Source organism: Colius striatus, chromosome Z (genome assembly GCF_028858725.1).
Source record: "Colius striatus isolate bColStr4 chromosome Z, bColStr4.1.hap1, whole genome shotgun sequence".
Lineage (NCBI taxonomy): Eukaryota > Metazoa > Chordata > Aves > Coliiformes > Coliidae > Colius > Colius striatus.
This window is the reverse complement of record NC_084790.1, coordinates 8,296,413-8,310,130: the sequence shown is the minus strand read 5'-3', so window position 1 is coordinate 8,310,130 and position 13,718 is coordinate 8,296,413. Positions and strand designations below refer to the sequence as shown.

The window sequence follows — 13,718 nt, the reverse complement described above, 5'->3', positions numbered from 1 at the left end:
TAAAGCATGATAAAAATGTTTAATAAGTTTCACCCAGGGCTATTAAAAGAAGGAAAAAAAAATCTCAAAAATTATCTTGAAAATTGTCATTAGTTCACACTCATAATCTGGTTTAAAACAGCGGTCTGCAGAGACAAAAGGACTGATGTGAAATCTACCAAAACCACCAGGAATCTTCAGTGGGAGATGAATCAGGTCCCCAGCTGTCAAAAGAAATTGCAAGACTCATATGCTGTGCTAAATTTGCAAGCTGTACCTAATGTACAAGTCTAAGTTCTGCCATTAGTAGCAGGAAACTGTCAAAATCAGGAATGTCCAGAGTGCTTGTGAAAGAAAACAAATCCTATCTTGCAGCTCTGAGCCCAGCAGAGCATTGCTCTAGGAAATCTTCAGCCATCATCTTACAATTGCTTGATTTTATGTGAATTTTTTTATGCTGAAAAGGGAGTAGATTTCACTGGGAGAACCAACTTGCAGAAGCAGATGTCTAGATCTCTGCCCCCAAATTACCCATGCAACAAACACTTTAAAGTAACTGGTCAGAGTAATGACAAGTCCTTGGAGTTCCATTACTCTCAAATTGCAAAGTGATGCTCACTCCCAGGGCACAAGTGTTTTGGGATTTTGGTTACGTTCCCCACAAGTGCAGCTGCAGCAGAAAACTCAAGCCGGAGCAGCCATGGCGCACACACCTCCTGGTATGGCTGGGAAGCTCCCTTTCATGCCAGGCATGCCAAGCAGGAGAAACACTTCTAGTTTAACAGTTCAGTGTACAGTTTTAAACTTTGATACAACAGCACCGATCACCTGGAGGCAAAGACAGAAACAAAATATGATCTGTCTTGCCTAGCAAGGCAAAGTCAGAGACAACGTTTGCCCTCGTGCACGTGTGTAAACTGTCTGTGGGACTCAAATCCTCGTGAGAGTATCTAATGGTCAAAAATTGTCCTTCAGACTTCAAATACATGTGTGTTTTAGTTATATGTAATAAAAATAGTATGTAAACAGGTTATATTTTATAATATGCATAACTGAAAACAATACATTAACATAAACACCTCAGACAAAGTGATGAGAACTATTACACACATTGCCTTATTTGAACAAGGACAACTCTTACCCTCAAAAGCAATGATGGGGACTTGGTGTTTGTTCAAAGTATATGGCATTTGCCTTCAAACTACTGTGTTCACAGCAGCACTAACAAAAACATCTAAAACGGTAACTCTATTAATCATGCAGATAACTTTTCCCGTTAAGCTGTTGTAGATATGTCTTGTAAACACGCCTCCAATAAAAGGAATAATGTGGGGACAAATGTCCTATTTCCTTATTTCAAAAAAAGCAGAATATAGTTAAAAATATTACCTAAATTGAAATATTTGTTAGAATATATAAGTATTCATACTATTGATATATACATATCAATATTGATATATACATATCAATAAACACGTATCATTGTTTTCATGTCCCAGTGTAAGAATATATCTGCTTACATTACACTTGTCCTTAACACTATTTGTGTAAACAATCAGTACCTGAACATTAGCAATTGTTTCCTTTATCTTTCAATAAATAGGTAACAATCACATTGCATTTAAAACAAGTCACTTAGCTGTCCCTGTGCATTAACATGATGAGATCAGTTGCTGACACTGGTTAGCAGAAAATGACAAGTCCTCTCAGAAAATTGGGCCTTCCAAATATAGGCATGTTCCTTGATAGGAGAAAGTTTAAAGTGCAAATATACTGTGAAAAAGGCCTCTAAAAATGGCATCTCAGATCTCCGTGTTTCTCATCTTTTGGTTATCTCACAGGTTGGGAAACTAATCTCAGCTGAGAGCTAGCTGGAACAGCCAGAAAACTGTTAAATTAGCAACTTGAGGGCAGAGTGCTAAGAAGGCAAATATGATACAAATTTAACCTCCATGTGTTGCAAATAAATTTAATTTATGTGGCAAAGAAAAAGAAAAGGAAATGTTAAAATGAATTCTTTGCCACTGCTGGGAGTTTGTCCAGTTCTTGTTTGCAGTCCAACCACAGCCATGAGCAGGAATTTGATATCATTGGCATTACTGACAGCTGTTAAGATAATCTGTATGACTGAAGTATTAAAATGCTTGGTTATTACCTATTTAGAGTGATTCAAGTGCATAACAGTGGCCATGATGTGGTGCTTATTCTAAAAACATTACTTATTCTGACAATACCGATAAATCTGAGCTTGGGTCTTCAGTGCATGTATGCTAGCCTGCTAAAAAAGCCCAGGAGAAGATGCTAGTGGAGGGCTTTGTGACAGACAACCTTGGCAAACCAGAGAATGAGGAAAGTTTCTCCCTAGGCACACCTCTGCAATGGGTGAAGAGCTTTGTCACCCTAGAAGGCAACAACTCGGGAGATGGATATTGGTGGTCATAAACACTGAAAGTTTCTAAAACAAATGACAACTTTCTGACACTGAAAGTTATACTGCTTCCCGTGACTTTACTATTTCAGGCAGTGCTGTGATGGATAAAGACAAATGAACAGCCACCTGAGGCCAATGAACCTCACCTGATAACGGATGAACAGAGAAGCCTGAGCTGGTGACACACACTAAATGCCTCAAAACAGGTATTGTCTTCAAAGTAGGAAAAAAGATTAGCAAATTTAATCAAGGTGAGACATTTAAACCTAAATTAATCAATCTTTAAAAAAGTTTGTTGGATGACAAAAAAAAAAAACCCCAGTAAGACAGAGCATTAGTCACCTTGGTCCAGTAAGGAAAACGAAATCCATGAAGGAACATAGAAAAAGGTGGAAGTAGCTTGTTACAGGCATAAAAAGATGATAAGAAAACCTAAAGTCCTCTGAGGAATAACAATCTACAGCTGGCAAATATATCACAGTTAAGCACTTTGTTTTCTATACAAACAACAAATGCAACCCACAGCAAACAGATGTCCATTTTCAGACAGAGATGACGCAACTGCAAACAACAATGCAGAAGGAAAGTATGAAATTATTCAATATCTGTTTTTGTTCTATATATGGAAAAAAGAAGCATGGTGAAGTGTTTGATGAAGTACATTCTTTTTTGCTGCTCATCAATACCTTAGCTGGGATAAATATTTCTAAATTGGTGGGCTTGCAGAGTTTGTATTCAGGAGTCATAGACCAGCTACTGGTGCTTATTTTAAATAACACTTAAAAGAGCACAGAACTTAGAGAAGATGGGAAAATCCTAATACAAAGCTTCAGTCAAGACTATTTGCACAGTTAGGCTGATATAAATCTCAAGAAAAATGATGGAAAAATATATATAGGTCCATAAATTCCTATACTAGGTACTGTGGACACGAAGAATAAATTCTCATGTTTTAACCTGGAACATTTCACTTGTCTGTCTTCCTCTGTTACTTTTCTTCTCATGAAATTTACACTTCTTTAGGGATAATAATTCCAGTTCATTCAAATTTTAATTGCAAAACTTTTGCTCTAGAATAATAATTCTCAGTGCTAACCACTCCATCCATATTTTTGGGGGTAACCGTTGCCTACTCAGCTGCTCCAACAGTTGTGTGCATGCAACAAGAAAGAGATGGGTAACTAAAATTGGAGGTTTGGAAGAGACCTACCAGTGAGGATGTGCCATCACACAACACAAAGAAAAGAAGCAATGAGCTGAGCACCTGCCATGCACTGATCTAAGAACATTTGTCCTTGCCCTGGGCTAGGGGATGAAGATGATGCATGCTAAAAATCCCCTCCAGACCCACAGTGATACTGGAGTCTATTAATAAAGAAATAAGGTACAAAAATGTAATTAACTCAAGCCAATACAACTTACCAAAAAGTAAGTCCTAGGCAGACTCAGTTTCCCTCTTTGATAAATTAGCACGTTTAGCCAATACAGAATTATACACAGATAAGAAAATTTATTGACAGACATTTGATTTATTCGTCTAGAATATTCTGAGCAGCAGGATAAATTCTGCCAACTTTGGTAAGCTTTTTAAAAAGTCCCTTGACTCCCTTTTCCTTCCAGCACCTGCTTTTTGCTCTTCCCAGGTTTCCCATGAAACTTCTGGAAGAAACACCCCCTATGCTGTCATTACACTGAAGCCATTTCCCTGCTACAGTCAGTTGGTGATGGATGCTGCTTTGCCAGCCGATTGTTTCCAGGCATTGTGTCAAGCACCTGAGTTTCTCCCCCTTTGTCTTCCCAAAGAGACACTGAAAAGTTTTCCCTTTAATAGGAAGGCACATTCCTTTAATCTTCTATGCTATAAACTATTATCACAAATAAATTGGTGAAACTTAATTACAATTAAAACTTCAAATTAGGCAAAAATTGATCAATGTTTCATAAATTCATGAAAGGAAAAAGCACAACTCTGGAATTCTTGTTTACTCACAATAACAGGATAAAAGCCAATGTTATTCAATATTTTTGAGAACTTGCAGACTCGCTAACATGCAAAGTCAGCTGTCATGGAGAATCCACTATTGAACAGTGAGTATTCTTTGGCTATTCAACATCACAGGAAGTAAATCCAAGTTAACTGGTGGTAAAGCTTCTGTAAATATGAACACAAGCAGGATAGTTATTAACAAGAAGATGATGGCCTTTTTGGGGGCAGGATTAATTTGTTTCTTTCTTCATTTTTTAAAAGAAATCTATCTGCAACACTTCGTGACACTATAATCAAGATGAAGAGCAACAGCTCTAGAAAGGGTATCGCTGGACAAGCTCTTCTTAAACTGACTTTCTATAGTATGGTGACAAAAGGGTCAAATGTGACTGTTGGCTAATGAAAAATGAGAAAACCAGGTAGTATAGACTTGAAGCCTGTGTATTGCATTAGTGAGGTGCAGACAGGTCTGTTTCAAAGAAAATATGTTAAAAGATAGGAGACACTACGGAAAAATGTATAAAAGCATTTGAAACCTGGAAAAATTAACTTGCAGTGAGACTTAAAGATCTCAATCTATTTTCTTTCTCAAAAGACAACTGAGTGTTGACTTGATTCCAGTAGCTAATTCACATGGAGAAAAAACAAATGCACTAAATGGCTCTTTAACTGAGTAGAAAAAGGCACAGCAAGAACTAATGTCTGGAACCTGAAACCAGACAAAGCCAAACCAGAAACAAGCCACTTCTCTTAATAGTCTGTCAAATTACAAAGGGAAGGAAGCAATGGATTCCCCATGTCTTAGCTTGATAATATGAATAAATAATAATAATAATAATATGTTCTTCTCAATAGAAAAGCAGCTGTGTCTCTGTTAGTCTTAGAGAAGAATGATCAAAACAAAAATTTACTACTTGTGACTTCAATACCAAAATTTGTTATTAGTCTGCCCCTACCGCTAATTTGTTGCTAGTGTAGATCTGCTCTGTTTGTTCTCAATGGCAGTCTAGTACTGAGGGCAGTGGGTATTCTGCTGCCTGCTTTCTTACAATTTACTTGACTGAGATCCTCAGAAATAAAAAGCCAAGACAGAATATAGCTAGGTAAAAAATATTGCTGTGTGGGAAAAAGAATTGGCAGTTTTCCTTGTGTATAAAGTGGAGATAAATTAAATGCTAGGTGGTAGGAGAAAATTGCCATACGTGGGAATGTTAATAAAGATCCATTGTTTTCAGAAACTCTCCATGGTCACAATATGGCAAAAACTTATTATCCTCTCTGAATTTCTTCAGTTTTCACCATGTATCTCATTATGCTTGTAAAGCACGTTCCTCACCTGCACCCACAATACCACTTCCATTTGAGGGCTGACTAGGGTTCAGATGGAATCCCTCCAGCCAAGGCTGTATGACTTTATGGAACACACATTTTAACCAAATGCAAGTTGTAAAAAGAGTAAGTGACATAAAAGCACTTAGGGACATAGTTTAGTAGTAGCTGTGTCAATGCCGGATTAATGGTTGGACTCGACGACCTTAAAGGTCTTTTCCAATCTAAATGATTCTATGGTTCTAGATGTCCTTCCTAGCTTAAGCTATACACATTCATGAAAAAGATCAAAAGTTTTCAACTGAAAGTGAACCTTTTGAAAAATTCTACTAAACCTGAATCTCAATTTAGATTCTAACAGAGAATGTAAGCTGAAACATAAATGATCTTTTGAATGTTAGGTCAATGCAAATACAAACTTTGCTATTGAATTTTGGATTTCGTCTCTCAGGAAATACCTCCTTACAGGTGCCTAGCTCTAGGAGAAACACAGCTTTTACCATTCCACTCATGTACCAGATCTTGTCTCTGTCAGTATTCTGTCTTTATAGAGCTACTGAGAATGAAACACAGAAAATGCTTTTAAAAATTACTAACAGTAATGTAGATGCAACTTAGAATACAAAGATCCATATCCAAGCTCAATCCCACATAGTACTTAACGAAAAATTATCAAGATGCATGTAAAGAGTTTCATTATCGTTGGACTGGAGCCTGTTGTTTCAGAGAAAGTGAAAGGAGAAAGACTTCTCTTCCAACCTGTGGAAGACACACTTTAACCATGCTTTAACTCACCAGTTAAGCAGCAAGGAGAAAGATGTACTGTCTGGTGTTAACATTGCCTGTGTGCCTTGAGAGGCTGGGAGGGCAGTGGGTGTGAAAAACGTGGCGATGAACTGTCATGTAAGGAAAGCTTTTGCTGCCATCATGAAAAAGAAGTGGAAAAATACCTACTTCTGCTAAGGCATATTCTGACATGCCCGGGAAGAAAAAGTCAATTCAAGTCACAGAATCATAGATTCAAAAGATCATTGAATCATTTAAGTAGGAAAAGACCCTTAAGATCATTGAGTCAAACTGTTAATCCAATCTCCAATCTAAACCTCCCCTGGTGCAACTTGAGGCCATTTCCTCTTGTTCCATTGCTTGTAACTTTAAAGCAAAGACTGACCAACTCCCTCCTGCCACAACCTCCTGTCAGGGAGCTGCTGAGAGTGAGAAGGTCTTCCCTCAGGCCCCTCTTCTCCAGGCTGAAAACCTTCAGGTCCCTCAGCCACTCCTCATCTGACTTGTGCTCCCAACTCACCTCCAGCTCCATTGTTCTAGTTTTTCTCCTTCAACAGACAAAAGTAGTGCAGATTGAACTAATACTAGATTGGCTTTTTAGCAATAATTTAATTATATTTAGTCTCTTTGAAGTGTCAGTCTAAACTGTCACTTGGAAATCTGCAGTAAAGTTGCATCTGCCTGTTCAAAAGATGAATGTGCTCACTATTTGTGGTACAGCCATTGTGCATGTAGTGCTGTAAGGAGCAAAGGCAGAGGTATTTTAACAGCATGACAATGCAAAAGACTGGCTAAGCAACACTTGTTCAGGCACCTGCTGTCTGCATGGGCTGAGAAAGAAGCACAAGCACCAAACAAAATGTCCCGAACTTAACAAGTTCCAGTCACACAATGGAGTTAGACTTCATCCAAGCTGTAGACAGATATGGATATACAAAGCACTAATGAGATAGCATTGAGTAGAACTGGAAGCAATGGTCACAGCAGTCTAACCATTGTCAAACCTTTCGAGGAAATACCTGGTTGTAATAATTGCCATTATTCATTACTACCACGGACAGTCACAGTGACTCTGAGGCAAGCATACATCACTCTATTTCACTGTACTGTAAAAAAAAGCAATGTTAAATAGATATGTTTGAGTACAATAATATTAAATAGATATCTCGCGCAACAAAGAAGAACCCCTGCACAATGAAAAAGAAACCCTGCAATGAAACAGTTTTTTTAATATCAATACTGCCTCAAATGTGTGGAACTATATTTTTGAATGGTATATGAATATTAGTGTTTTGTCCTAAAAAATTGAAACACTTATGGTGTATCAAACACCCAGCTGGTCATATAAAAAGTTATAAAAATGCATTATAAAACTGAAATTCTTATAAAACTGAACCCTGTCTGCAGCAACACCTGTTAATTCAAGTAAATGTTTTCAAGTTCACATTTTCATGTTTACTTCTGAGGCTCTGGTGTTCTGGAACAGAATCTGCCATATTGTTCAATACGGCTTCATAGATTTTGTCCTTTCCAAAGCACTGCAAAGCTAGGCTACTCAATACACAACACGGGAGCTCACATACAGCTAGGTATTACACAGGAAATGAAAACCTGTCTGCAACACTTGAGGCTGGAGACTAAAGCAGAGCGCCTTTGAAGAGTCAGGAGTAGGGAAAAAGCTACTTACTTCGGCGCTAAGAAGACATTACTTAAAGCTGGACTTAGTGCAGCAACTGCTGGAGCTGTGGCTAAGACAAGCTGATGCTTCAAAGTTTCTGTAAAAAATTCCAGTCCTCGATGGATGATGTGCAGCAGCAGAAATGGAAGTGGAGGACTGACACTTGCAACATGTGAGGATGCAACGAAGATACCTTCACATTGTGTATTCCTGCAGTCCCCTGTTTGTGCTATTAATGTTGCAAATACCTTATAGCAAATTAATATACAGCTAAATGTGGGAACCTGCCACCTTGACAAAACATTGCAGCATTTAATCTCTTCTCCTAAGTGCAAAGCTTTTATTGACTGAACTACATTCACATGAAGACACAAAATGCAAAGAGGTTTACAGTAAACACCAATTACTATAATCTTAATCTCCATGAACGATGAGTGAATGCAGAAATAACATTTTTAGTAAAATGAGTAAATTGCCTAATCTGCTTTATTGTAAAAAGTGCATGGTTTTGTACTAATTTTTTATACTGCTGGAGTTACGAGACACCTACCCCTCATCAATACTAATGTCAGTAATATACTAACACTAATGTTAGAAAACAGCCCAGAAGGGTCTCCACCAAATCAATTAAAGAGTGAAAAATGAGAAGCATGGGTAAACCGGGCTAAAAGCCGCTAGAGGGATGAGCCAGGTATTGTCTCAGTGCTTAATACATGGGTTGTTATGGTTATGGTTGTTTCTGCCTTATTTGTTGTGAGCAACACGCATAAATGTGTACGAGCAGAAGACTGGTGTGGTGCAAATAAAGCTGAGGAAAAAAAACAGGAAGAAATAAGCTGGTCCCTACGTATGGCTGTCACAAGCCTCACTCCTGCAATTATCCTCATGAGCAGACCCTGCAGTGTTGCGGAGCCCATTTAACCTCGCTAGAGATCCTCCTGTTTGAACACCAGGATCTGCTCAGCATGGGGTGCATCTGCAGCTCGAGGAGGCTATTCTACAGAAATACACAGCTGAACTCTTTAAAACAGCATGCAGAAGCCACCTGTTAGGCAAAGGCAACAAAAACTACCACCTCTGTAATCTAACAGGTAATTCACGGTTCCCCTAGTATCAACATCAGCTTTGCAACAAGGGCTTTGTCTGGTAAGTCAGTGCAGGCATCTGCAGGGGCTGGGCTGCACGCCTGCTCTCCCAGGAAAAGGCTCGAAAAGGCTCACTGTGCAAGACGTGCTCACTTTCTTGGATCAGTGCTTTTAAGCAGATCTAACAGTCCAGAATAACTTTACTTAAATTTACTGTAGCCCCATGGAAGGATTATTGATGCTATTGTATTACTTAGCACAAAGCAACAGTCTCGAGGGGATTGTTTAGTGCCATATCCTTGTCTTGATATTAAATCAAGCTATGCCAAGGACTCAAAACCAGCAGGTAACAAGCTTTTCCCTGTATTTCAGTGCGCTCTGCAGAATCTCATCTTTCATTTGTTTTGAACTGCAAGTCTCTTATGTGCATAGAGAAAAATCTCTAAAAAACCCCCCAAGCCTTAAAGTATGTAGTCTGTGTTTAACACAGGTAGGAACGCTTTTGGCTGTGTTTTTTGCCGAGAGGCTCAATGCATGACAACCCTGCTCCTTGTTGGAACAAGCTCCATCAGAAACAACCACCAGCCCTGCCTTCCTTCTCCCAGTTAAAAGGATTTGTAAAGGCAAAACAGGAAAACAACCAGTTTTGGAATCTCTGTGCAATGTGAAGGACCTCTTTTCAGTGCTTACGCATGCAAAGCCGATTGCTGTACCTGAGTGTGGAAAGCTACCACTATCTCCACTGCACACTCCACCATCTAGAGACTTAAACCCCACACAACTGTACAACACACCACACAGTTATGACATAACTCTGTGGGGTCTTTTTGACGTTAGGGCAAGTATACCAACAAAGACTCCACAACCTGTCATGAATATTAATTACTATGACCATGGTTTCTTTATTGACGTGCAACAGAACGTAAGGAAGGATGGACAACTGGCTCTAGGCAGCCCTGCTTGAGCAGATGTTGGACCAGATGAGCTCCAGAGGTCCCTTCACACCTCAACCATTCTGTCAAGCCATTTTTTCCCATTCTATTTATTTATTGTAAAAAAACCCAGCCACTGCAGTAGCCTGTTAGAAATAATAGTAGTGATCTTTTTTTTTTGAAGTTAAACAACAACAAAAAAGAGTAGTGCTCATCTTACCTCAATGAAATGAAATGTTGTATATACCATAGAGAGTTAAGCTTGATGTTTGGCACCAGGAAATATACTATCTGAAGACTCACTCAGAATATGCTTAGAGCATGAGCAGCATGGGTCACACCTGTCTTCCAAAATGAAGAGGTTTCTTCTGCTAGCCTGAGATTACTTTATTCAGCTACATGAATTAATTCTTGCACTTTTTTCCTTATCACAGAGACATATATTCAAGTCTAGGTTCTTCTGTGAATAGAGATTTTCTTGATTACTGTCAACGTTTCATTCCATTGTGTCATCTTGTGTGTCTTTTGATGTTATAATTTCCTTATTTTACAATATTTTAACTACATTGGCTGCAACTGTTAATAACTAGTGATTTTGGAGGTCAGCTAGAAAGGCTTTAAAAAGGTTTGATTAGGCAATTCATTTTACTAATGTTACAATAACTTATTTTTATTTGATTATGGAAATGAGTGTTGGTGCACATCCACTTTGGCAAAACACTGCAAAGTTTAATCTTCTCTCCTAAACAAAAAGCTTTCACTGGTAGAAACACCGGAACTGAAGAACGTACTTTATGCAAACACTAAGGTGCTCCCCGTGAGACACCTGAAAATACTCATGTCACAAACAAAGCCCATGTTTGTGTGGCAAAATTTAACCACAATGCCTTTCCTGGGGTAACATTCAGGCCACTATCCTGAAGTTATCTGCAGTAATACACAAGTACAGATCCATGGATCTGCTTTCTCCCATTCTGACTTTCAGCTATTCCTGCCCAGCAGCCTCTCCAGTAGGATGGCGTCCTAAATGTTTTTGAATTCCCTCCTCCAGAACTGGGAGAAATGCTGTAAGGTCTCAGATACTAAGTGAACTATGACTATGGTTAGCAGTAACACGATACAACTGGTCATTAAAATGGCTATCGCATTGCTTGTGTCAAAGTGCAAGTTGCCCTCCATACTCCTAACCACTAAGACCTCCACCCCTACTCCATTTTATGTGATGATCTTTAATGTACAGACTGCTTTTAAATTCTTCATCTTTCTCCACTCTGTCCTTGCTTATGTCTTAGAAAATGGATCCATCTCCTCAGAGACAGAAGAGAGGTCTTCTGGTTTGACTCCATTAGGAAGGTGGACTGAGGCAGAGGATGACTTCAGGTCTAACAGAGATACTTTATGAGAGCTAAAAGTAAAGAGGCTATGAGACAGGTTTTTTAACATAAACTGAAGGCCAATGAGGTGACAGTGACATAGCTGAGGACCCTACCCATGCAATATTGCAAAGCCAGAAACCAGAGAGGGCTGTGAGACAGAGAGCAGAGGGGAATGATGCTGGACAGCTGTGCCTTGTGAAAGGTAAATGACAGAGGGAGAATGGTGGACTCTTCTCTGATAAGGAAAAATGCCTTGTTCTTGTGTGAAAAATAAAGGAAGGGTAACAAGATGGGGGGTGCTGGACCAATAGCCTCAACAGGAGTTCCAGGTCTGACGGAAGATGTCTGAGCTGCGAGGTGTATCAACAGTGCATGTGAGGCTTTATAGGATTACATATAATACACGGGACAACTGTATCACATGGGAAAACTTAAAGAACAATTTCTTCAGTGTGATGATAAACTGTTGCAGGAAGATACTAAATATGACACTGGGGCATGATCAAATCCTTGAGATGTGGAGGAAAGACCATGACGGTGGGACCCCTGCAGTACCTCACCTCTTGCCACAAGGACAGACACCAGATTTATTGTGGCTGGCTTTTTCTGTTGTATTGTTCTCACGCTCATGATGTTTAATTATTAAAGCATTTTTATTCCTGTTTGTAACTAAGACATGAATTAACTACACCAAACATTTAAAATACTTCATAATGCTCGTGACAAAAGCTTTAACAGCTCTATCTAGGCTGTTTCCAGTTTGATGGCCATTTATTTATCTCTGGTAATTTTTAAGGGATAAGCAAGCAAGAGACTGTGACATAATATAAAGTAGGCACTGCTCACAAACTAACTGGGGTTGCCTGTAAATCCCAATACGCTGAATATCAGACTACTTTTAGAAAAGCTGGCTCATGAGATGTGACGAAGAGGCACATCTTTGAACTGTTCTTCTCAGTTCAAACACAGATAAAAGATGGGATTCTAAATAGTAAAGTAAATTTTCCTTCTGCAAAAGGTTTATTTAAAAAAATCTCACATTACTCTGATTACTTTCGCTGTCTTTCATTGAAATACCAAGGGCAATGCTGCCAGTATTTGCGTGTGGGCTATTTCAGTACTGCAATTCTCATGAAATGAGTGGAAAAAAAATCTCTCATATCACACACTAATGTTCCTACATCTAGTAGCACTTCACAAATTTATTGCAGATTACTGTAATGCAGGCTTATGCCATTGCTCATATAAATACACTGTAGGAATTATTCACTTATTCCTCTGTAAATCTCTTACAATTGTTCATATAAAACATGAATACAAGAAATATAAACAAAAATGAGCAAATTGATAATTCACAACAATAGTCACATAAAACCATACTATTTTAAACTGTTGCTATATTACAAAGAACCAACCTGGAAACAGTCAGTTTCCATTTAAACCATTGTCCAAAATCTCCGATGAGAATGTCTAAAGTGTCAGTGATCTTAACCAAGTGGCATTGTATGGATGTGTGAAATACAAATAGCCAACTTCTACTGGCTGAAATCCTACCCCACTTAAAAGAATTCTTCCACCAAAGACTTCAGTGTAGCTCGGAGTCCATTAAGGGGAGTATAAACATTATGCCCACTATGAACCATCCTCAATAAAAACGTAAAATCAAGACTTATTCACAACCCTATTAAAGCACCAGTCTGTATTTCAAATAACAAGATTTATTTTATAGAATACCTCTTACATTATTTACGTAGGATGAATACAGAGACAGAGGAGAGAAGTTCGAATGGAGGATTTTCAGTGCTGCCAAGTGTACTGTAAATACTGACTGTTTGCTATCCAAGCCCCTATTTACCTGACTGAAATGACCTCTGTAACATGCATTCTTCCACAACAGCAACACAGACATCAGAGATTGGAAGCTAATCCTGTTTTAAAGACTTCCACTCCTGAGAAGCGATTTTCTTTTAAACTGCAGTACTCTCCCCTAGAGGAGCAAAAAGTTGGTAAATGAATGTTGAATCTATGAAAATTTTAGTAATGTATTGCACTGCATCTGTACAGAGATGATGATCCCAACGCACAGCGGAAATGTGATTACAAGTCTCTGGTTATTGAGAGCTCTCAAACAAAGT

At 38.6% G+C, this 13,718-nt stretch overlaps 1 protein-coding gene across 8 annotated transcripts in view; it reads right to left on the bottom strand.

Moving 5' to 3' along the window:
• The window catches only part of ARB2A (ARB2 cotranscriptional regulator A), a 276,975-nt gene that overhangs the window by 57,501 nt on the left and 205,756 nt on the right, over nt 1-13,718 (bottom strand). The window contains exon 12 of one of the 8 annotated variants that reach the window (XM_062019253.1): nt 13,282-13,570. The exons of the other annotated variants lie outside the window; for them this stretch is intronic. Within the exon in view, the coding sequence (XP_061875237.1) occupies nt 13,551-13,570 (20 nt within the window). The 3' untranslated portion in view covers nt 13,282-13,550. Of the gene's footprint in view, nt 1-13,281; nt 13,571-13,718 lie in introns of those variants that run through there. 8 annotated transcript variants of the gene reach the window in all.